This window comes from Leptidea sinapis, chromosome 15, assembly GCF_905404315.1.
Source record: "Leptidea sinapis chromosome 15, ilLepSina1.1, whole genome shotgun sequence".
NCBI classification, from domain to species: Eukaryota; Metazoa; Arthropoda; class Insecta; order Lepidoptera; family Pieridae; genus Leptidea; species Leptidea sinapis.
In genome coordinates, this window is record NC_066279.1 from 12,136,847 (window position 1) to 12,163,619 (window position 26,773).

Below are 26,773 nucleotides of genomic sequence, written 5' to 3' on the forward strand. Positions count from 1 at the left end.
TAAACTATTTAACGTTAATTTTTTAATATGGACAAACATTTTTTTAAATAAAATTTTAATATTTAGCCTATATTGTGAGGTTTAACGGATAAGGTTGAGTAAAGATGGAGTAGAAGAAAAACCTCAACACATCATGGAGAAGAGGAAATACGTCATAGAATTGTAAAAATAGATCGAAAACCATGAATTCTGGGAATGTTTGCCATGATTTACGCCTCAAATATACGCCGCAGCGAAGCGGTACGACGAGCGATCCTAGTTATTTTAATTTTCGATGTACTTTACGGTTTTTACGGTAACATACTCTATCAACTCTGATTACATCATGTCTAGTTTTCACTAACTTATCGATATATTTATTAATTTTCGTACAACACTAGGTTTTTTGACAGAAGTCAAATCTATGGTTACAGAGTTCCTATTACTTCAAGTTTTTAGTTATATGTTATTTTTCGCAATTTAAGAAAAAGTTCTAAGGTTGTCATAATCACTTTAAGAATATGAGATTAGCGTAATTGTATTAAGTTCGAAATTGTAAATAAATTTGTAGTTAAGTCTTTTCATGATTGTGAATTTACACCTTCCATAAAACCAGAATTAAGTGTGTGTATTACATATTTAATAGATAAATGTGTGAGTTTGGCGACTTCGGTTTCCATAGTAAAATGACATGATGCCACTTATACTAGTTTTTTCTGTTCTGTGATGATTATAGTATGAAAAGAGGGAAGTAACTAGAATGGAGGCATTTTTTCTATTCAAATTACGAAGCAATTAGCATATTAGACTTAACTTTCATTGCATCATTATTAGACTTAGCTTTGCATTTACTATCCTTCTTTGACGTGTTATCGTAGTGTGCTATTGCAATGTTAAATTATTCATGTGTGCGTTAGTATATCATTTACAAACACCGAATGTTGTCTAGCGGCCGTTTTCAATAAACTAAGGATAGTTTAACTAACAGGTAGACAAATCTATTCTTTTACGCTTACTTACATTTCAATAACCTATTGACATAAAGCATTGGGCTATAACTATATATGACATAACTATGGATAGACAAGATCTTGTCATTCAACGGTGACAGCAATGTATCCGTAACTAGAGATACGTTATTGAAAACGGCCGTAAGTAACCTATCTATAATTTTAAATAGGTATCATTGACTGCAACAGTGTTGAGTGTAGTCAATGTACCACTTGTGCCGACATTGGACGTTGCCAGTATTCTGTAGTTGATTGTTTTGCGACGCGTTTTTAATAATTGAGGAATTCGAAGAAATGTATCTTTTAGAAAATTCATGCTACAAATTAATTCGTATACCTACGTCACCGTCAAGACATCGGTGTGTGTCTGTTATTGAAATATTTGTGTACAGAAAACAACTGGGTGAATACCACCACCTTTTTGCAGAATCAAAATTACAACCCATCAAGATCTTCGAATATTTTAGAATGTGTTGCTATTAATACTAGCTAGGTACACTTAATTTGCACTGTAGACGCCGGGCACCGGCTAGCGGGCTAGAAATTCCAACAAGTTCGGACTCGACGGCTGATCGGCGTCATCGGACGATGACGGTCGTGTTGGTATACGCACTCTCTTTATAGGTGTTTGATTCGATCGTACGAGTACGGCCGTCACCGCCTGAGCAAAAGTCGTCGGAAGTTAGGGGCTATACCAAAGAGTATAATAATATATGGGCTATACGCATCCGCGTCCGAAGAATCGGCTCACGCCAAGCCCCCGACCGGACGACCGGGTTAATCACAATGTAATTAACGTAAAACTCTGCTTAAACCAATTTGATGTATCTCTAAAAAGTAAAGGAATACGACATCGCAAAATCAATTCTTGTGGATATGATAAACTTCAAAGACTTACCTACAACCAGCCTAATTTAAAATGCACTGTCATGCATAAAATATTCGTTATTGCTCCAATTCCAAACTTGATGTTATTTAAATAGGTAAAGAACAATTATTATTATAAAGGACCATGGCCAAAAAATATGAAATTCTTACTGTCAATATGTTTCTTTAAACCATAATTACTCTATACCTACAACTTGAAATTATTTTTGAATTGATAGAACTTTAAAAATAATGTTAAGAGGTGGTAAAGACGTTTCGAGCAACAGTTGTAATATTGGTGTTTCATCATCATCAGCCAGGTGTCCACTGCTAGACAAAGGCCTCCCCCAAATGACCACTTCCTGTTGAAACAGGCATTGACAAATCGCAAATTTATAATGTCGACCTCAAATAGACTCTAGAGGAAGTGAAAGTTGTGCAAACCAGCTTATGGACTCCGGAGACTTCTCCCTGCCAATATATTCGCCGTCCAGTCCGTGACCTTAAATTACTCCACAAACAGAGTTGCTAGACTTAGCTTCGCTCGAAATGGTGCAACCTGGACTCAAGTGGACTGGGTCAGAGTATTATTTTCGGATGAAGCCAGAATATCACTACATGGCGAGGACCGACGTCGGCGAGTACGGCGAAGGCAATGGAACGTTTCGCAGAAGTGTAGTAACCGTACAGTTAGTCTTCATAGAAATCGGCGTTTTGAATGGACACAAGTCCTAATTCCTTACTTCGCACGCAACAGTTCTTGGAGAGAATTTGAAAGAAACGGTAAAATAAAACACACAATGATTAAAATTATATTTAATAGTAATTAGCTTACAACTAAAAACGCGTCCAAATCAAATTAAAATCTTCGTTGAAACATTGTAATAAAACATGGACGCGACACTGCCACCACTTACATAAAAAAACTTTACTGATTTCACCAGCCATTCGGGGAAATATATTTAGATGTGGCAACATTGCACCCAGACAAAGGTTTGCTGTTCGTTCAGCCGAAATTCATCTGATAAAATCAATAAAATTAGTCTCTTTAATATAAATCTCTTGCATTCGTGATACTTCAGCAGCAAAATAACTTAGTGTTCAAGATAAATTCGTACCACAAAGTATCACAAATACAAGAAAAATTATAGCGTTTAGATAAAAAAAAAGAAAATTAAACCACTTACAAATACTTATTTTCTAAACTCTTGCACTTCGGAATTTGCATTAAAGAATTTATCAAAATAATGGTGTTGGATAAATATAAGCTAATGAAAAAAATGATTTTACACATAGAAAGAATCTTGTAGTTTTCTAAGACATTGTACATTTGTATTTGAAATTATTTTGATACTGAATTTTTTTATGCATATTAGAGGGGGCAGAGGGGCAATTTCTTCACCTGGTGGTAAATAAAAAATACTGCCGCCTATGGACAACTAGACCATTGGGACGGAAGTATCCTCTCATCCCCCGTGGTAGAAGATGCAGCACATTTCTAAAAAAAAACTTTAAAATGAACCAAGTCGATCAGAGGTGACTTGATTGTCGATTTTGACTTGTTATAAGTGCAAGAGTAACTAATAATTCATGTACATTCAAAATAAACCTGTAATTCTAATTGAATGGGTTATATATTTCTGTAGATTTTCCATTAGCATAAAGATCATAAAATCACATTGGACAGAAATGTAATGGTATTCAATTTATCAACTTTCTTAGAAGACAAAGTTTCTGTTTGTCCAAAATGTACAGAAATATATAAAACCGTCCTTCTTAACCTACGTTATAAGTTGATATAGAAGTAAAACACAAAATAATAGTATGCACATAATAAATTTTTATAATACATTTTTTTTTGTTTTTTTAATTATTTTTTTATTTTTTTTTCGGCACTGGCCCGGAGAGGGTATATAATAAACACGACGACATAATTCTTACGTTATAAATGAAAAAATACTACGAGTACAGAGTAGTAGTGAAGTGAAAATATAGAATTTCTTTCATTTCTTTATAAAAAATACAGCAAACCTTCCACTCACGATGAATTCATTTCTTCCATGTACGATAATTTATAAAGAAATAAAAGAAAAACCCCACTCTACAATAATCTAAGCATCTAACTCTAGGACATGTTGAAGAATCTATTCAAGCGAGTTTCAAATACTGTATATGGCAACATCTGTGACAGTGGTGTGCCAAATTCAAATTTTAAATACTGAAGTGTAAAGTGCATTAAAATTGTGAAAATCTATTGAATACAGAAAAATTGCCAGTTAAGATAATTTTTACCAAGTGGGCTAACATAGCAACATTATTATTATTTAAGTTGAAAATTTATATATGATGTTTCTCCAAATTGGGGTAAAAACCATCGCACCTGACAACCTTACTGCATGTTGTAGTGCAGGAATATATAGTCGGGCTTGGCTATTTCGCGCATCATAGGAGAATTCGGCGGCAGCGGTTGGAAACCCATAAACATGAAAGTACGGAGCAGTGTTGCACGGTCCGGTCGAGACTTTTGCACACAGATTATGCAACTGGAAAAGCAAAAAAGTTATTTATATAACACTAATTCAGTAAGTTTGTTTTTAAAAACAAATGGGCACAGTTTTGAATTTGTTACGTACCAAGGCACATTAGACAAGGTACCAGTGGGAGGCTCCTTTGCACAGGAAGCCGGCTAGATTATGGGTACCACAACGGCACCTTTTTCTGCTGTGAAGCAGTAATGTGTAAGCATTACTGTGTCTCAGTCTGAAGGACGCCGTAGCTAGTGAAATTACTGGGCAAATGAGACTTAACATCTTATGTCTCAAGGTGACGAGCGCAATTGTAGTGCCACTCAGAATTTTTGGGTTCTTCAAGAATCCTGAGCGGCACTGCATTGTAATGGGTAGGGTGTATCAATTACCATCAGCTGAACGTCCTGCTCGTCTTTTTCCTTATTTATAGATTTAGTTTTATATACTATTAGAAGTTTCTGTGTCTGTCATAGTTTGCAATCTTTGAATTATAGCGATATTGGATTTACTCTTTATCATATTTGTATGCCATAGAGCCAGACCGACATTAAAATGTTAAATGACGTCTTATACGCTAGTATATTTTAAGTCTATGAGTGAAGTGTGATGAATACATACTTGGTGCATCGGAGCTGCTCTTCGGCAAAGTCGAGCAGCAGCATGAAGCTCTCCTTGCTTCCAGACTGCAACACACCAGGCACCCGCAGATACATGCTGTTGTCTTTTACGACCTGCACAGACAAAATTTATATGGCTACATACTACTGTCACATACCAGTAATAATTTGTGTAATGGAGTGCTGTGGATATCTGAGGATTGACCGAATAGCAGGCAAAATTAAAAAAAGCTAGGAGAATGCAAAACTAACGGTTTTAAACTTAGAGAATCTTTCTAGTTGCGATTAATTACCCAACCCTGCGAAATGGATCCACGATGGAGGAGATTTTTCGAAAACAGGAGCTTCTACAATCATACTACATATTGAAATATAGTATGCTGGTTAAGCTCCCAGTGGGAAATTTTTATTTTAATGGACTATAGGAAGACATACAAGCGTACGTTCCTGATGGGAAGTAATTACCACCCCATAGTCTTTTGTTACACCAACACCACCACTCACAGGAGCGTTTCCGGTCCTTTAGGAACGTGTACCTGCTCTTGAGAAAGGTGTACGTCATCAGAAATGAGGAGATCCATAGTAGAACCAAAGTGGCCGACTTAGCCCAAATTATTGCGAAACTGAAGTGGCAGTGGACAGAACACATAGTTTGATGGACAGATGGCGATTGGAGCAGTTCTTGAATGGCGAACACATACCAGAAGACGCCGTGTTGGTAGCCCCCCCCACAAGATAAACCGACGATCTGGCCAAGATCACCGGAATACGTTGGATGACTGGTGGAGATCTTTAGGGAAGGGATTTGTCCAGCCAGCGGTGGACGTCTTCCGTAAGTTCAAATGGGAAGAGAATCATGATGAGATTTGTTCTATAAGATGTGTTGTGTATTAATGAACTCACAGCTTCCCAGCGAGTGTGGGTGTTCTCGGTGAGATAAATCTTGAAGTCGATTTTCACCGCCTGGCGTTCTTTGCGCTCCAGAATCTTGCGTATCACCTGGAAAAGTTACAAAGAGTTTGATATTCTGGATATATGAGAAATATAGTTCGCGTGGCGGCGTGAATAATCGAGAAACCATTCTTACAACGCGATGACGAGATGCGCTGGAAAATCAACTGGGTGCCTATTTCTGGCGTGACGTAGTAATGTATGTGTTAGCATAATTGTGTTTCGGTCTGAAGGGCGCTGTAGCTACTGAAATTACTGGGCAAATGTGACTTAACATCTTATGTTGAGTCTCATTTGCCCAGGTGACAAGTGCAATTGAAGTGCCGCGCAGAATTTTTTGGATGGCACTGCATTGTAATGGACTGGGCGTATAAATTACCATCAGCTGCTGCAGAACGTCCTGCTCATCTCGTCCGTTTTTATCATAAAAAAATCTTGCTAGATCTCCACTCTCCCTCGCATACTTTGATGGTCTATGCGCTAACTAGGTCTACGGGTTGAACAATATGATACATAGATAATATTATAATACTGACCGTTGCTCTATGCTCGGGATGAAAATCCGGATTCAAGCCACACTCGCTCAAACCGCTCTCCTCGCTGCTAATCGAACTAGCGCTTGCCCACAGTAGACTCCTCAACAGACCATCTGGAAATATTAATTGATTAAAATTATGTAAAAGAACAGTTCTGTCATTTGATTGGAACCAATTTAGAATTCGCAGTCCTCGTTGTGTATTTGTTATTGTACGGTAAAACATACACACTGTCAAAATTTAAAGATAGGATAATTTAAAAATAAGAGCTCCTTCATAGGCCTATGTATTCAATTTTACAATCAAATACCAGGACTCACTGAGCACAAATTCAGGCTGCTTCTTTGACAAAGAAGGCTTACTATAGTATAGCAGATTATAATACAGAAGATAATGATGTATGGTTCTTGTTTGATTCTGCACAGGCCACCTAAAATTGTATAATATTATATTAAGTGGGTTAAGTTGTTATATGATTCAAAACATGGGCTGGGAGTTAGTTAGTAGTACTTCTCCCCATGTCAAAGCCCCTTTACGAACTGATGTCCCTTCATGACATTAACCAAGAATTGTTACTCCCTATGGTAAATAAATATATTACTATCTTGACCAGCCTTTGTATCTTTAGTTCTCATTTTCACCTGTGCCCTTAGAGGGTGCGATATCTCGCGATTGGGTACAGGTCATACAATTGATCGCCGGTCCATCTTGTGGGCCATACCAACACTACGAATTCCGGTACGTGGTCGCCATTCGAGGACTTTGCTGCCCCAGCGGCCATCTCCCCGTCTAGCTATTTGCCCCGCCTTCTACCACTTCAGTTTCGCAACCATCTGGGCTATGTCGGTAACTTTGGTTCTCCTACAGATCTCCTTATTTCCATTCGATCTCGCAGGGAAACTGCAAGCATAGCCCTCTCCATTGCCCTCTGAGCGACAATGAGCTTCCTCATAAGGCCCATAGTTAGCAAACACCACGTATGACATCGCCTTGCCTGACTTCCCGCTGCAGTCGGATAGGCTTTGAGAACTGATTCTGGAGACGGACTGACATGGTGGCGTTTCCTTCTGTGCCATGCTTGCGGCGTTTTGCCCTCGAGGATAACGGAATTGAATAGTTATTGGACGATCTTAAGCATAGGATTACCACTCGCTCTCAGAAGCACGGCTGCAATTCCATCATCACCTTGTTGTTTTTAAACTGTTTTAGGGCCTTACTAATCTCGTACAGGCTGACGTCTGTGATATCTTTGGTATAGTGTAGGGTTAATTTCGCTCTTGGGTCTTCAGCCATGTTGGTAACAGGTGTTCGTGCAGTCGTGTATAACTGTCCGTAGAAATTTCTCGACCTCCCTCAAATGTTCGGGATTAGACGAAATACGTCATCGGTCAGCTTCGTTTTCCGTCGTTCGTTTGAGCAGCTGCCACGAACCTGTTATTATACTCGTCAACATCAACGCAGTCACGGAGGCATTCGAAGCGGTTTTGCAATTCGAGTTGAAAGATTTCCGGGTTTTGGATCTGGATGGGTGCAGGTCGAAGCGTAGACATTACCAGTCGAGACGGCTTAATTTTGTATTGATATTCATTGCGCCTCTTACAATGAGTGATCACTCGCAGTTTTCACTGAGTTGAACACAGAGACATCATTGAATATCTTTTGGTCGGCATAATGAATTTAATCTCATTTTTGGTGGCACCATCGGGGCTGATCCAAGAACATTTGCGTTGTTCTTGCTGTTCTGAAGGAGTTCATAATATAGAGACCCTCCTTCTCCATGAACTCTAGCCAGGGCGTTCAGATTTCCATAACCAAATTGCCCCACTCTCTTTCAACTCATCGCCGCTACGTTTGCCCAGTTTTGCCTTGTAGTCTCCCATGAAAACGTTAAAGTGGCTCTTAGGAGTGTGAATGGCTGTTGAGATGTCCCTGTGCATGGCATCCGCCTCCTCGTCTGAGTGTGTTGAAGTCGAAGCGTAAGCCTGAATAACCTCCAGCGAATATCGTTCAATAATTCTTATTATTAGATACGCTACCCTATTCGACAAGTTCCCCGCCTCAGTTACGTTGCTGACGACAGACGTCAGTTATCACATCCTCCAGTTCCTCCAACTTCTCGTAGATGCAGTCTTGACATTTTATGTTACCAGGGCCAGTGGTCTTCGTTGGTATTAGCGACAGTGTACAAGAACTTAGCCTACTTAGTATATTATACAATTTACACCTTAAATTTCTTCTGCCTTAAACTTCTACCTTCCCTTAACCCTTCTACCTTAAATTTGCTTACCATACATTCTTTTCCTCTATATAAACTACTATACTGGTTCGCCCATCTATAATATTATGAGGTGTACTCACGATTGCCGTCGTGTGTCGGGGAGGAGGGTATGGAGTTAGCGGGGCTCGCAGCCCCGCCACCCACCCCTCCGGGAGGTGCCGAGCTGTGAGCCGGAACATCAGGACCACCTGCGAGAAACACTCCATCATTAAGATTTGCTTACATCAGCCCATTCCTTCAAAGTCAAATAAACTTTATTCCATTAGCCTTAAAGTAAGCGCTTTTGAATCGTCACTATAAATATTTCTTTTAAATTAGGTACTGAATCTACCATATGTTCTGAAAAAGTAGAGGTCATGCTGCAGCAACTTGCAGCAGTGGTTTTTCAGTGGTACAAGATGCTCTCAATGCATTTCGATTTATCTAAAGCATTTGACTGTGTGAACCACTATCACAGTAAACCATACTGGGCGATTCGCGAATGTAATATTGACGTATGTGAAGTGTATGGGTGATGATAAGAAATGTGATGCGTTAAGGAATTATGAATTCTTGGTCTATTTTTATTTGTCGTTTCCGTTTTGTCTCTTATTATTTTATGTTTTTAATTTTTTTTTTTTTTAAATTAAATTAGAATTTCACTACCAATCGTTGATTTTCTTAAAAAGATCAAGTCAAAGTACAAAGAATGCAAGAGAGTACGACAGATTTGATGCAAGTGGAATAGGCACGGACAAGGAAGTCAAGACCAAGGCAAATGGAGGTTAATATTTCACAAAATAGCGACCGTCATAATTTGTTCACTGAAATTTTTGTGGCTTCTCAGCTGAGCCGCGATAGTGAAGCCATACCAAAATTAGTATTTAAAGCGATTCAAAAAGATTACATTGTTCCTATTGAATTAAGAAAATTTGAGTTTTATCTTCCTACGCATTTTGGTGACAAGCCGTGATTGCATCGAATATCACGCCTGCAATCCGAGAGCCGCCTGCACGCACTCAAGCGTACAAGCACACGCCCGCAATACGAACCATCTCTCTTCTACACTCTGTACTTGAAGTAGCACCACAGTGTGATTTATTTGCCATCTCGATGGGCGGTTTGGCAAAAGAATGTACAATTTAACATAGTTTTAAGGTTCTGAATTTTTCTATCTTGTCCAGTAGTTGTCTTCTGTTATGTTACCATGTACGAGCGCTATAAGATGTGCTTGAGTATACTCATTACATAATTATATCTGTCTGTCGTAAGACTTACCACAGAGGCCCGGCGCCCAGGCACAGCGAGAAACACTCGGCGTCGGAAGACGACAAAGCCGAGCGCTTGCTGCCGGCCGCGCTCAGAGAGGCCGCCTCACCACTGGAATTAAACAAATTTTATTAAAAATCTAACAGAAGAAACAACAGAGTCGGAAATATACACGAGAATCACAATTCACACTTCGGTGAGCTGTAACAGAGTTAAGGTTAGGCGATTAATGATGAGACAATACTGAAAAACTGTTTGATATTAAAGAGGGGATAAGGTACAACTTATTCACCCGACGGCAAGTGAAAACCAGCTACCAATATCAAATGTTCAGAGACACATTTTAAGTCCTGTTTTCATCCGACGCTAGGCCTCAAATACTTGGACTGTCAACACTGTATTTACTACTAAGCCTGAAATAGTCGATCACGATATCTTTATAACAATTGATTCTGACTTCGAAATGCTTCTTTTGTTTCAGAATTAGAATTACCAGTTCCACGCAAATTAATTGAAACCTGACGTAAGCTAATTAATCTACGTCTACATTTCACCCCAAAAACAACGAACAGGCAAAGTAAAACTAAGACCGTTTTTTTTTGTTTAAAAATAATCAACTTCTTTTTAAAATTCTTCACCTTTTTTTATTAACAGTCTTTATTTACATATTAAAGTACTAGTATTAAGCAGTTTAATCGAGATAATATTGAGTACAATATTCACAGGTCAATAGTATAGAAGACATATAAATATAAAATTATGTGACAGATATAAACATAAACGCTATAAATTAAGTATCATAATAAATATGATTAATATAAATTGTTATTGGTCACAAACGATAAATCATAATTGAGTAGATAATATCATAGTTGACGAAAGATATTGCTATAGAAGACATAAAAGGCATTTATTTTCTCAAAATTGATTCCTTTAGAATTCTTTTTGATGTCATTTCTAATATACTAGATACTACTACCGCTTCGGAAACAAATGGCGCTCTGAGAGAGACGAAGCGGCGCAAGAAACTCTCGCAGCATTCTTTTTTGCGCTCTTTTCAATAAAAATATACAATATTGTATAGTCATCTCTATCGCTATAAAATAATCATAATCTAGTGCCAGGCTGTCCGATCACTTAGATATTCAGCTGTGGAGTAATAGGATTAACGGCAGAGCCATTTTTTTTATAAAACATTTAAATTTATGTATAGATAATGCCTGAACAGTGGCTGGGACTTTATTATAAAAGTATACATTAACCCTTAAAGCTATTATGTATCTTATGAAGCCTACTAGAATTAGTTACAGGCAATCCCTTATTTCTGGTGTTATAATAATGAAAATCACTCATTAAGAGCAAGGTTTCTTGATTTAAATCACTATTAAATCAAGGGAACCTCAAAAAGATGAACTTCTAGTGAGATCAGAAAATGTGCGTGTGGAACAATAAAAAAAAACGGCACCCAGAAATCGAAATCTTAAACAGAAAAAAACGTGTGCGTGTCTTGGTACGCCCGATAGGAGGGATAACTTAAACTAATCTAAGTTGAACTATTTAATATTAAAATTGTTTACTTAGTTTTACTTTGTTTGCTTAGGTTATTAATTAAAAATTTATATAGATATATAAAAAGTATAATTTAAGGAAAGGTTATATATTAATGAAACTTTTTATTGATTATAAAATATATTTTATTCTTAGTTTCAATTCTTGAATATGTACCTGTTAATAGTATCATTATAATTTAATTAATTTAATCCTATAAAAGTAACACTTGGTTAGGAGAGATAGGAGCCTACCGCTGCCATATGCGTGAGAGAAAGGGAAGCCAAACAGACTGGTGCCGTAACGCGTTACGTTACGAAGCGGTTTACCCTTCCATAAGAAATTATCAATTATCTTCAAACATAATATTTGGATCCAATATTTTAAATACGCGAATGTCTCGCCCTAGTACTAAATTAACCAAATAATGTAGAAATTATCTTCAACTGTTTGTTAAGAAGAAATATTATCGCGATAACTATTAAGCAGTAATTTATCATCATTTTGTTATTCAAATGAATAAGTTCATATCTGCATAATGCAATGCAATATCTAGTTTCAGACAGTAATAAAAATAATAGATACTATGTTCAAACATGTCTTGTGGCTTAAGTAATTGGAAATGAGAAAAAATGTCTAGACGAGCAAGACATTCACCTGAATGTAAGTGATCCGTCCTGCCTATAACAATCAATGCAGAGCCGCTCAGGATTCTTGAGAAACCCAAAATTCTAACCGGCATCGCAATTGGGCTGGACAGTCGAGACCTAAGTCTTATTAACCCAGTAAGTTTACTAGCTATGTCACCCTTCAGACCGAAATACGACTATAAATTACCTGGTACCTGTCTACACTACATCATGTGCAAACGAGCCTCCCAACGCAAAAACTTTTTTAATAATTTTGTGCACAACCATTGGGTTCATCCAAAGAGAAAACACTGCCCGAAGGGTACGACGAAAAAAAGAAACGCTTCATTGTGTGTCTTCTACCGTATTTATCACGAAGAGTGTTCCGAAGAGCTCTTTGACCTGATTCCTGCCGCGGAATTTCACCTACGCACGACATGCCACAAATTACGATATCATCCCCAAAATTTGTACGTACGACAACGTTATGACATGGGTACCTTAAAAAAAAGCGCGTAAGTATACCTACCTATCTAAAAACCCGGCAACGCTCCTGTCCTGTCCTCTGGTGTTAGAAGAGAATGTGGGTGGAGGTAAACACTTAACATCAGGTGATCTGTACGCTCCTCTTCCATAAAAAAAAGTATATCTCAATCTGCTGACTTGTAAGGCCAAGTCTATACCCCATAGACAAATACTGGAAATTATCGGTATGTGTAGGTAGGTTGTTTTGGGACAAGTTGTGTCCAATCATATTATCAGTTCCTCCCTACATAGCAATTGCAGAGAATAATTTTTAAATCAAACCCAAACGTGTAACTTGCATGCAATTTACCAACCGTCTACACAATATTGCATAGACCATAATATCTTACCTGTACAGTTTGAGCACCATCATTAACAACAAAATGAAACTTATATAAAAATATAAAAAATAAATAGGAAATTAAAAAAACTCCTAAAATATCACAGTTTATCACATAAATGGAATGTAAATACAAATTAGACAATTTAAATAATCAACTACAATACAATATTTTCAGCGGCAACGGACGCTTCACAAAAGGCCCGACTATTTCCATTAATTAACCGGCGTGTACTGATCAATTTGAAGGCGAAATCCTTGCCAATTTCTCAAATAGATTACGACGCAAAACGCTCAAAAATTTCACCAACAACAAGCTTGGAGTATCTAACCAAGTGGAGCCGGTGTTCCGCATGAATAAGTCTCGCTTTCTTTACATCATATTGTATTTTTGTATTTACAAAAACAGAGTGTTGATGTGCAAATTTATATAATATACTAAGAAAATTCGGCTTAACTTCACTGTGGCTTAAACTTAGGACCTGGTTTTAAGGCCTAATAAAAAATATGTTATGTAAAATAAAAAATCCAAGGATTGATTAACAATCCAAGATTTAAGCTTAGCTTAGCTTAGCTGATTATATTTATTTGTCTAGTAAAATATATTATATGTATAACATTCATGCAAACACAGTTAAAGTTTTAGAAATATGTTAAAGATTTTCTATTTTCATTGGATAATTATTGCTCGACATTGATTTTTATTTATCAAATATACTTCCTGTTGTTGTAATGAAGTTGTTTCACAGCTGAATTGTCAAACCGTGCGTCAATAAACTCTCTCATAGAAAATATGTCCATACAAAACAAGTATCGGACGACGGGGGACACACATCAAAGAAAAAACAAAATTGTTGTTTTTATTTAATTCCGAACACTTTCATATTTGTTCACCGTTAAAACCTTCCCTGGACTTCCACAAATAATTCAAGACCAAAATTAGCCAAATCGGTCCAGCCGTTCTCGACTAACGAACAGCAATTCATTTTTATATATAGATAAAATATATGTTCAATAATGACAACTGATAAACACAACAGGTTTTTTTTTTCACTATAAATAACGGTGTATTTGAAAAAAAAAAATACTAGCACAGCACAATAATTATCAGCACTTTTGAATCGTCAGGTAAATTTTATTAATTCATAATATAATATGTAAACAAATTAGTACTTTTTCTAAAAAGGCACGTCTCTCTCAATGCCGTTTCCGGTTGGTTATAACTCTAGGGCAGCGCTTCCGCTTTTAACCTATTTAGTCTGGCGACAATTAATGTTCATTCTAGCATTTATTACAGTATTTTCAGCGTAGCGCAACAACGTCGTGGTGACGTCAGCTATTTTTCGAGCTTCTTGTTTTGCAACAAGGACACATTGGCGTGCTTGTGCACGCCAATGTGTCCTTGTTGCATTGGAAGCGTAATCTCCAGATATGCGAGATCGAATTTCGCATAAATTATGATAAAAATCAATAAGTCAGGATATTACCAAAATTAGGAAGTTTCGGTTGGCGGATCGTACATTTTCCTATTACGAAAGTGTTTCGGATCCGAAGATCGATATTAAGTTCGCGATTAGACTATTTCGTCTTTCGCTTACCTTATTCCCAAATTCACTTAACATTTGCTTTTTCGTGTGACATTATTATGATCGTAACTACAACTATATGGTTCCGAAATGAAATCCGTACTTACTGTTCGGATCTGATGTGCTTTGGTAATACGATTTAATTCGAAGTTCGTCGTTCTTTCGTTTCGGACCGAAACTTCGGCTTTCGATTTTGGTAATAGACCTCCAGTTACGGCATATCCGTAGTAATGGAAAAGTTTTTCACTGACAAGAGATTCACTAATCTAGAGATTAGTAGCAGGTAAGCATTCGGGAATAAATAGACGATTGATTGATATTCGTGGAATATTATCTAATACCTATATACAATATTGGGTGATATATTGTTGTGGTTGTAGCCTTGCCAATTTCCCGAATAGATTACGACGCAATTCGTTCTAAATTTTCACCAACAACAATAAGCAATTAACCTTATTAATAAACTGTCTAGCAACAAAGTAAAATTCCTAATAAAATTATCTCGGTGCATGTTAAAAAAATACATATAACAAGATCGATATATTATATGGATGCAAATTTTAGAAGTAGTTGGGTTTGATTTGAGATTTTCCATATAGAGCTGTTTTTCAATCGAGTTTATACAATAAAAGAAATATATTCCCATACTGAATTTCAAACCCTATTTCATTATTGTTAGCCTTATAGCCTTAAGCCTAATTTTACATAAACTAAACGTAGATAAAAGTTTATATCATCTAAGTTGTTAGTAGAATAGGCCTTCGGGTTAAGGCATTCACTTAAGAGCATAAAAAAACGGGATGCACTCTGGAAGTGCCGGCAGAAGTGAAAACTTGCACATTAACGTTGTGCATTTTTTAATATTTTGGAATGGATAGGGAAAAATTTCACAGGACTTGCTTCACTTATCAGTATAAAAGTTTAGTACATGTATGTGGTTAAATATAATATTCATTTATTGCTCGTTACGTAATTCCACCTAATTGGTTGCGCAACCAGGACAAACAGAGCAAACGGACACCAGCCGAGCATCTCTCTATAGAGCTTTACATTTTGTTGGTAGCGGCGACTGGTTGCGCCACCGTGGTGTCCCGCTGAAATAGCCTTTAAAACAGTGTTTATTGACAAAATGTAATGTAGCTATTGTAACGCTGCGCTGTCTATTTTATATAGGTACGTTAACCTGCTTATAAACAAACCTGCCGTGCCAACAATTACTAATTATGTCCATAAATAACCATCTTTACCAAGCCATTTCTCTCACATTTGAATCAATGCCATACACGTAACGAGTCTTGTTATGCCAGTTTTAAAATAATTCGTTGTAATTTTGAATCTGTTACCGGCTTACTCTTTTGGCAGCCATTTTGATTTATACCAGACTACTACGTGGCTGTCTATGTATTAATATTTTAAATAATATGTGAACGTAATTGTCTATCTTTAAGGTCACAAAATACATCCATTTTGTATTGAGACGCCTTCTGGTACACGAACCTTACTGTAATTTGTAAAGTGACAACAGTAAAGTGTAACCGACAAAGGGCCCGACATTTCGATAAAAGTCCGGACTTTTTAGTTAGTCTCGTTCAAATTTCGTTTCTCGTCCGGATAAGTTAGAAAAGCCGTACAAAATCCGGACTAGAGGTTAAAAGTGCGGACATGTCCGGATTAATCCGGACTGATGGTAACCCTAGTCACAACTAAACTATGTACGAAAATGAGACGAGCAAGACGCTAACGTGATACGAACGCGGGACGCGGGATTCTTGTAAACACCAAAATATACATATTTCTTATATTATATTCAATCAAATAGTTTTACATCAGTTTTTAACATAAAACTGATTTCATTCATTATTCCTGCTTTTTGTGCGCATGTACAATGACGTCACAGTTCACAACAAAACAAGTGGCGAGAGTCGATATTTTTTGTCGTGTACTTATACGTCTAACAATATAATTATCACTTAATATCGATGTACCTAGCCTAATTCTAAAGTAATGCAGTAAATGAAAGTTTTCAATTGACTGGAATTTAAATCATATATTAGAACATTTTTCAATATTTTATGAGTTGTTTATTGTGAACAAAACCGCGATTGCGCTCGTTATCATGAGACAAAAGATGTTAGCTTAGACCATTCATACGTCTAGATCATACGTTTCTCAACCTTATTTTGCTCACCGCCCACTTTGAGAATATGTTTTTTTAGAGTATTTTCGTGTATTTTTTTGCCTTTTTAGACTATATTTTTTAATCTACCCACGCCCCATCTCAATGCCCCCTAATTTTCTCTGGGTCTTTTACTGCCCCCCCGAAAGTCTCAAACGCCCATAAGGGGGCGTTATCGCCCACTTTGAGAACCTATGGTCTCGATAGACTATGACAGCTGTGAAAATTTCGAAAAAAATTGAGTTTTGGACCAACCTCTATTGTGAGCAATTCACGCATGCTAACACAAAGCATCATACAAATCGCGAGTGTAAAACGTAGCTTGTAAGTTGTCACGCACACTAAACTAATATTCCTGGTCTCTTTGTTCGGTTGTCTAACAGCAAGAGACTCGATCTAGACGTATAAATTATCTGAGGGCTAACATAGCTCAATTGCCCCTTAGTTACATTATCTACAGTGCTATTTCTAGCTATTATCAGAAACTCGTTAATATTTACAACAACATTAATCATATGTGGTCCTGATAACCTCACATTTCTGCAAGTTGGTGTAGAGTTATAAATCAGCTGATCGCGTCGGCGGCGGCCATTTGCAATATCGATATAGCGGCACACAAATGGCGGACCCAAATAAACAAGAGTCATGTGTGCCAAAATGCCGCGAGATTGTTTACATTTTATTTTTAAATTTTGGGCGCGGTCGATAGGGTTGTCTTACCGTAGGTACAATTAAGTAATGTACTCTATTTTATGTAGGTATTTCACTTAAATAAGTCTTTTACATATACTGACTTTTATTTAGGGTAGATGATAGCCATGCGCATAAAGCTTAGTATAAGCGAAGTATATTATGTAGATAACATAATATTATAATTATGAATTCGAAAACTGAAAACACATTGGTACGTGGCGGGCGAGGATCAAATCAAGTTTACTTTATCGATCCAAAATTCTAGGTCAAGCACGTCAAATTTTATCCTTTTTACCAGTTACCATTCGGAACAGGATGAGCTTTAATGAGAAGTGGCTAGAAACTAATTGCTACCCCTTATCAATATTTACAGGTTCATCGTTTAACAATTTATTTTATTTACAATATATTATGTTAAGTGATGCAACAACAAAAATACTCAAATACTCAATGCCGTACACGAGTAAGTCAAAAAATTAATGAAAAAAGAGGTATTGAGTGTACATTACATGCATTGATCCACAGTCCACATGCATCTATACTAATATTATGAAGAGGGAAGATTTGACAGTATGACAGACAGCTGTAGGGACGGCGTATGGTGTGTTCTTTTATTTCAAAAATTGAATTAATAATGTTGCTACTGCGTGCTCAGTGTTGTGTGTCGGTACGCGGACGAAATCGCGGGTTATCAGCTATTGTAAATAAATAAATATATGCAAGCATTTTACTAGCGAACCGGCGCAAGTCAACGGTTGATAACCTAGTGCGCCGACAAAAAATTTTAAAATTACAAATAATTTTAAACAGCGTTCACGTAGATTTCTACAAGAATTTTTTAGCGCATTTGCTATCCCTTTTAAATTCCACCTTCGCACGACACGCCACAAGTTAGGATATCATCCCCACCATCTGGATGTGTGGCGGTCCTCCACAGTGCGGTTTTCAAGGAGCTTTCTTCCACGTACTACAAAGCTGTGGAATGAACTTCCTTGTGCGGTGTTTCCGGAACGATACGACATGGGTACCTTCAAAAAAACAAGCGCGTACACCTTCCTTAAAGGCCGGCAACGCTACTGTAATTCCTCTGGTGTTGCAAGAGATTGTGGGCGGCGGTGATCACTTAACAAAAGGTGACCCGTACGCTCGTTTGTCCTCCTATTCCATAAAAAAAATAAAAAATATCATTGAGCTGAACTTAATATCATTCTTGAATGTACCTATTTGAAAGAATATGTACTACACGGCCAAATTATCTCTGGACCTCGCTGGAACGTGAAGCCCCCTCCCGTTCCCCTTTCACCCCCTCCCGCTCGTCCTGTTGCGACAGTACGGTTTGCAATATTATTACCGTTAGGTACATGTGATATTTACGTGCTATCACTGCCTTGTTTTTGAAATCTTCATTGTTACGTTTTGACTTTTGTTATTGTCGTTTCTGTGTTCTGTGTACCTTTAATAGTTCTACCAGAAAAATAAAAGCTTGTTTCACAACACCTTTATTATATTCAACTGCATTTTTTATTATAGTGATTTATCTGTTTGTTTACTTAACAAATGAATCCAAAAAAAAATTACATCAATCTGTAATACTGACAAAAAACTCGTTTTTTTATTTAAAAGCGACGATGTGACGTCGCTGACGTCAGATCCAAAGATAATGTAACCAGTTAGTAAGAGTACCTACAAATACCTATGCCCTCAACTTCGACTAATACATTCGAGCAATTACAAATGCAAAATAATAATACGTACTTCTTTAATAAATTATGTCACTGGCTGTTAATTCACCTCTTCATTGGACATTATTTTTTTGACCTTGACAATTGAAGACGCATGCGCATTGTGCAGGTGTCAGTATCAATGAGAACCAAACAATAATGGAACGAACAAAATCATTCTAGAACAATCTTTACTGCGCGTGAATTTTTTTATGAATGCAGAGCACAACGGAATCTTTTCTCATTTTCTCTCAGAAAGAGCCTCTATTGTTAGATAATTTATACGTCTAGATAGTCAGTCTCTTGTTGTTAGACATAGACAACTGATAAAAACAGGCCAGGAATATTAGTGTAGTGTGCGTGAATTGATCAAAATAGAGGTTAGTTCTAAAGTCTATTTTTTTCGAGGTTTTCTAAGCTGTCATAGTCTGTCTAGACCATAGCTTCTCAACCTTATTTTCCTCACCGCCCACTTTGAGAATATGTTTCTTTCTAGAGTATTTTCGTGTATTTTTTGCCTTTTTAGACTATATTTTTTAATCTACCCACGCCCCATCTCAATGCCCCCTATTTTTCTCTGGGTCTTCTACTGCCCCCCCGAAAGTCTCAAACACCCACATGGGGGGCGTTATCGCCCACGTTGAGAACCTATGATCTAGACGTATAAATGATCTAAGCCTCTATTATTTAACGGCCGTTTTCAATAACGTATCTCTAGTTACGGATATATTGCTATGACCGTTTAATGACAAGATCTTATCAATCCATAGTTATGGCCAATATAGTAATTATAATATTAGTTAAAGTCCTAATGCTCTCTGTCGATAGGTTATTGAAATGTAAGTAAGAGTAAAAAAATTGATTTGTCTACCTCTAGTAAGTTATACTAAGGATAGATAGGTTATTGAAAACGGCCGTATATCAGCTGCGCAATAGATTTCAGATTGAATTGCTAATTTTTTTTAAATACTTACAAAATATGATAACATGTTACTTTGCCCAACAAAACAATCAACTTAGCAGAACAGTAGACTGTAGACGTGACATTATATTTGTTCTTGGTATACTACTAACACCAACAATTACTAAGAAATTCATTAATGTGCTTACTGCTTATGTTGATAAAGCAGCTTTACGGCTGTTCCCAATATTCAGTCTTTCTCTTACTTGATATAAAAATCTTAACAATCATTAACATTTCTGTCCCAATAAACTTATCGACAGTAACTCACCTTATCCGTACATGCTGTCTGCCAATGGGACGACGCATAGCTTACCAGCGATACATTTTATAGAGCTAGATTTTTAGAACAGTTTGTATAGAAATTTCAATTCACGTGTCCCAATTTAAGGCAATAAGAATGACTTATCGGGTATATTGGGACAGCTTCAGACTATTGACTGCTAATTACTGACAGTAGAAGGTAGTAATTTATCTCTATCTGTAGATAGTATATTGGGAATGGCCGTTAGTGAACTTCTTACTGCTTGTTGGTCAACATGTTGGAATGTTCATAATGGCTTAGTTAAAATATGATTGACTGGCAGAATAGGACCTCAATATATTTTTTTGTTTTTGAAAAAGGGACCCTTGCCAATTGAGTCAGGATCACAGCCACTGAGCCGTATGGGTCCTCAAACTTAGGACTATTTTTCTCAGCTAATGTTATGACCTAAATGTATAAAAAAAAAATCAATTTTCAAAAATAATCGACGAAAAAATTTATTGCGTATTTTTATAAAATTTAATCAATCTAATTTAGTTACAATTATTGTTATTTTTGGAATCAGTGTGTTCAGCGTGCGACACAAGCACATCTTACCTATACACTATAGTTACAAACCTACCTTGGCTGACACCGACTCCAAAAACAACAATAATTAGATTACTTACTAATAGTTAGTGTAAATATGTGTAGACCTACCAAATTTAACAATGCAGCAAATAATGTAAGCGCATTACAACATGATTACATACAGAAATTCTGCCACAGATTGCACCCTTACTGTAAGTCGTTAAGGAGTTCCATTAATCATATTCGACAATGACAATTACTTGACCATAACAACATTACGGTAGGTGACTCAAATATCCGGATAGCATAAAAAAGATTCGGCCGAAAATAGTTAAGTTGCTCCTAAGAATTGAAAACCTCTACTTCATCATTGATCCAACCGTCAAACCTATCAAACTCTCACCAAAGTTACCTTTGAAGTATGTATATCCTTTCCTACAAAAAATAATCATCGAAATCGGTTGGCGCGATATTGAGTTATTCGTCCATTTGTCACGGGCATACTTATAGGTTAGCTTAGGTTTCTCAAGTATTTTCCAAGTTTATAAGCATCATTTACCATACAATATGAAATTTAAGAGTACCCTCAATATTAATATTATATATTTAGGTAGGTACATAATAATATAATTATAATCATTTAAACATGTGTGTACTTTGTATATTTTTTTCAAAAAGGCTATTATTTATATATATAAACAAGTAGATCAACAAAAATATACATTGTTTGTTGGTTTGCTAACATCAGAAACGACAAAATCTTATTTGAACCTGTTTTTCTGGTACATTGTGCGAAATTCTTCTTTGTTTCATTCCAATCAGCTCACTGAAATAATACAACAAAAACTAGGCGGGCAAAGACGCAGGTGCCTGCTTGTGTAACAATAAGTCAGTGAACTTTCATACAACAACCTAAATGATATGAGCATCAATCTCTTGATATCAATTGACCTAGTTCTATTGTTTAGTGCAAACATTTGAGGAATGAACATCTGTCTCCGTGACTGTCAATATAATCAAAATTATCAATATGAATATGTACTATCCAAACTTATATAATATAATCATCAACATTTATAGTCATCACACATATATTATATATTAATAAAAAAATGTTATTGTAATACTGTTAGTCTTCCAAATAAAATAGATAAATAGAACTCTGCTAATATTCCAAATTCAAATTCAAATATTTTTATTCAACATAGGATTTAAAATCACTTATTGAACGTCAAAATCTACCACCCATTCAAAAGAGACTGCCTCAGACCTGAGAAGAATAGGCGCAAGAAACTCAGCGGGCATTTTTTTTTAAATATAAAATATGGATTACAATGTAATATAGTACAATAAACATTTATAATTAAAGAGCCTGAGGGTGTTCGCTTTATTCCCAGTCCGTGGTGTCATTAAGAAAATCGTTTATGCTATAATAACCTTTCCCACACAAACGTTTTTTAACAATTCTTTTAAATTTCGTAACACATTTGTTTTGTACATTTTCTGGGATCATATTGTAGAAGCATATACATCGCCCAACAAAAGTCTTACTAACTCGACCCAACCGAGTAGTAGGCATAACAAGTTTATGTTTGTTCCTCATGTTAACATTATGAATGTCACAGTTTCTAGAAAATTCCTCAATGTGCTTATGAACATACAAAACATTATCGAAAATGTATTGAGAAGCAACAGTCAAAATGTTTATTTCTTTAAATTTTTCTCTTAATGATTCTTTCGGACCTAGGTTATAAATAAAAGCTAATTGTTTATAAGTGGTATAATGTAACTAATTAACTAGCTGCCGATTGGGAATGTTGCAAATATTTGCTTCATGTGGCAGTTAATCGGTTTTTAAATACATTTGACAAAAGTAAACAGTTACATATAAATAGTAATGGTACTTATACAATTTCTAATAAGATTCATGAAAAGAAACAATCTTAACAGTTGCTATCACAATCGATCAAACTGTACTAAAGTGGCTTTCTTTCGAATGGGTGGAAGTGTATGACTTTCAATAAGTAATATTATATCCTATTTTAAATGAAAACATTTGAATTTGTATGAACAAACACTAACCATATACAATATTTAACACTTAATAATATGAGTACCTAATCTGATCATCAACCCGTGTACCTCTCATTACAAGTTTCATCTCAAACAAGCTTTTGCACAATTTTCTCAATTTTTTTTAATAAAAGAACTATGAAGTATTAACATATATAAAAAAAGATGAATGAAATTTTTAATGCCTTTCTCCATATAGCGTGATTAAGAGAAATAGAGGTTATTTTTAATATATATTAAGATACTAGCTGACCCGACAGACGTTGTTCTGTATATAATAAATAAAATAATGTTTTTATATGAATATGTCAATAATATATCATAACATCAAAAATTACTTCGTAAAATATGCACCCTGCTGTCGTAATGGAATTGTTTCACAGCAGAGCTGTCAAACCGTGCGTCAATAAATTCTCTCATAGAAATTATGTATGGGCACATCAAAGGAAAAACAAATTCGTTGTTTTTATTTAATTTAGCAGCATTTTCCTATTTATTCACCTTTTAAATCTTCTCTGGACTTCCACAAATAATTCAAGACCTAAATTTGCCAAATCGGTCCAGCCGTTCTCGAGTTTTAGCAAGACTAACAAACAGCAATTCATTTTTATATATATAGATAGATACCGTGTTTCAGAAACAAAGGAGTGATAATTGCATAAACAGTATAAACATGGAAAATTCTTGGAATATTATAGTATCCACTTTACAATGTGTATTTCTCCTGATAAGATATTTATAGCATTGTTTGTTATTTGCTTGGCACTCAGTTGGTAATTATGTCTGAAGATGGCTTTGTTCTTTAAACATAATTAAAACTTGTGATATGCTGATAGCAGATAAAAATAAAAGTACATTTATAATGAGAACAAAATTTTTGGATGGTGATGTCATTATTCTCTTTCATTAATTAAAAATGCTCATGTATTCTGTATTACACATTTAAATAACACTTTATCTAGCAACGTGTTAGAGCAATAACTCATTTAGAAAATGTATTAGGTATTGTACATGACGGCAATAATAAACTTATGTTAAATTTGTATGTAAATAATATATATTGTATAGTCACTGTTCCAATTCTTACAGTTCGTTTCATGTTTTAATAGTGTTTGTTCGGTTTGTTTATCGTTTTTAGATATTCCTTGTTAATATGGTTAGTTAATATGGTTTTTATTAAATAAAGTAATGATACAGATTGGACAAAGGAACATAAGCAATCCGAAAACAGAATCTAGATCGATCGGGAACATGAACTCATGGCTCCCGCAATACATAGGAACATCTTCTATTCCTTTTGCTCCTAATGAAAAGATATTTCTATCTCTTTGAGGGAGAAAGTGTATAAATAAGGAGAAGTTTCACGTAGGACGACACGGCGTGTACACAATCTGCTCCTGACCACCAGTATGAAAAGTCCTCTACAAATTGGCGTTTTATATTCAAGAACCCTCACCCGCAGGCTGTACAGGACACTACCGCTTGTGTTTTATGGGAAAAGGAGACCCCCAACATTCATTTTGAATGTTTTTAATTAGAAAAATTAACAATTTTCACTAATGTTTTACTATAGCAGTCTTGACTTCTGTACAAAGTCAAGTCACTAATAAGTAAGGAAGGTCCCCTAAAAGACATGTAACTAAATGGTCAGTGGAATTGATGAACCTCACATATATTTGTTTATATTTTACAAAATAAGACAAAGAAAATAGAGGATATTAAAAAACATGTTCAAGATGTAGGTAGGTAGACATATATAGTATGAAACCACGTGATAAAAACCATCCCAGAAATTTTTAGTTATGTATATTTATCAGACCTGCACGACCATTTTGTTTGAGTATATTGATTAAAAAATTACTTAGAATTTCTCTTCTTCTACTAAGAATTGATTTAACAATCGTAGTACAATAATAAGTCTATTTATCTATTAGGCATATTGTTTTACTTTATACTTATATGAATCTGCAAAAAGCAAATATCATCGGTTTGTGGATCACAAAATTTATTATGAATGATGACGTATAATGTACATCAAGGACAAAGCATGTATTATAGATGTCAACTAAATACCACAACTATTGCAAAAAGTATACAATATCAGGCACGCCAGTGTAGTAAATCAAAAGTAAAAGTAAATGTGTCAACTTACCCGTAGATTTTGATCTTCGCAGCGTTGGGTTCAATCAGTACACCAGCGATATCATGGAAATTACTACTACTAAAATTTAACTGTGTCATTATTTTCGTCATCTTGGCAAATCGTATTTAAGCCTTTAAAGAACTTGGACAATAAAACACGGTCAGACCGTAAGCGTTTGGAAAATTTGCTAATTGCGCAGTACACGTCTTTCACAAATGGCAGCGAAAAATTAATTGTCTGTCAGCCTCATTTCAATTGAACTACTTTTAATAATTGTCAAAGTATAATGCAGACAAAAGTAATGTATATGCATTGACGTATATAAACAATGTACTAAACTGCAGCCTGAAATTAGCAGCATAATGGTATTATTCCACAATGGCCGCCGGAAATGTGCCGTTTAGTTAAGCTACTTTTTTGCGTTCCTATACACGGTCTATTGAAAGACGATCATATCGACGAATTAATTGATTGTCTTGAAACTAATTAAATAGCAAGTTTCGTGCAGTAAAAGCCGTTTCTGCAGATATATAAATAGATAAAATCAAACAGCCCTTTTTTATTGGTAATACAAAAAATGCATGTTTTACTGATTTTAAAGATGTACGTACTGACCCGCATTAACTTTCAAGTTTCATTCATGTATTCCGTTACCTGATCATACGTTTCTGCACCCCTCTACACCCCTTACGTCAAACTTCAGACCCGATCGATACAGTGCTGTGTAAAGCGAAACCTTGGACCAAACAATCGATGGACTAAACGAGTTACTACTTACAAGTATACTTACCAACTTCTAGGAATTATCGACGGCATACTAGTCGATGGCGAATCAATACTACTAAGTCTCTCTTCTCGTATCATGAAATTAGATGCCGATACGGCATATAACGTCATCACTGTAATGTAATTTACACTTCACAGGAAAAAATCACAATTACGGGTTTCTTTTTAGTTTTGCCACTAAAACACACACTTGAAATTATTTCCGTTGTTCGGCACTTTCTAGAATGTTTAGAAGTAAGTAACGACATTCAGATACGAAAGATTTTTCCGTACTGCCTTGCGCTTTTGCCGCAGTCGAAGGCTATATTATTTGTAGGTGCCTATATAACTCGCCCCTATTTTTAGGGAGCACTGCTAGACCACAGGGGTTGATTTCGATTTTTATGAATCCTGTTTTGTTAATATACAACATTATAATAACACCGAACGATTCTTTTACTAAGCATATCTAAAATGTAAAGCGTCATCAGTAGGTACTAGGTACTTATTGGTTTATAGCCCTAATGTGATTCTGTATCTTTAAAGGTGTAGTTTAGAGTAGTAATCATTTTTAATAAATATGCGATCGAAAAAGTATGAAATCCATCCATTCATTACTAACGTACTTTAACTGAAGTTATACGACGGTTAATTTATAACGCGTTCTTATTTGTTTTTTTAGGGTTCAGGATCAATTTGTTGTCGGTCTGCCTGTCCGTCTGTCTGTTTGTGTTGACTCTTTATCTTAAACGTAAAAAAAACTT

General features: G+C 35.8%; 1 protein-coding gene across 1 annotated transcript; it reads right to left on the bottom strand.

Annotated features, from left to right (window-relative positions):
* Window positions 1-2,657: 2,657 nt before the first annotated feature.
* On the bottom strand, window positions 2,658-25,483 carry LOC126968350 (ornithine decarboxylase antizyme). The gene is given in 8 exon segments (XM_050813334.1): window positions 2,658-4,399; window positions 5,003-5,115; window positions 5,905-6,000; window positions 6,489-6,601; window positions 8,847-8,946; window positions 8,948-8,954; window positions 10,024-10,125; window positions 25,254-25,483. Coding segments are annotated over 8 exon segments (786 nt in total). The 5' UTR covers window positions 25,355-25,483; the 3' UTR covers window positions 2,658-4,245.
* Between the last annotated feature and the right edge of the window lie 1,290 nt (window positions 25,484-26,773).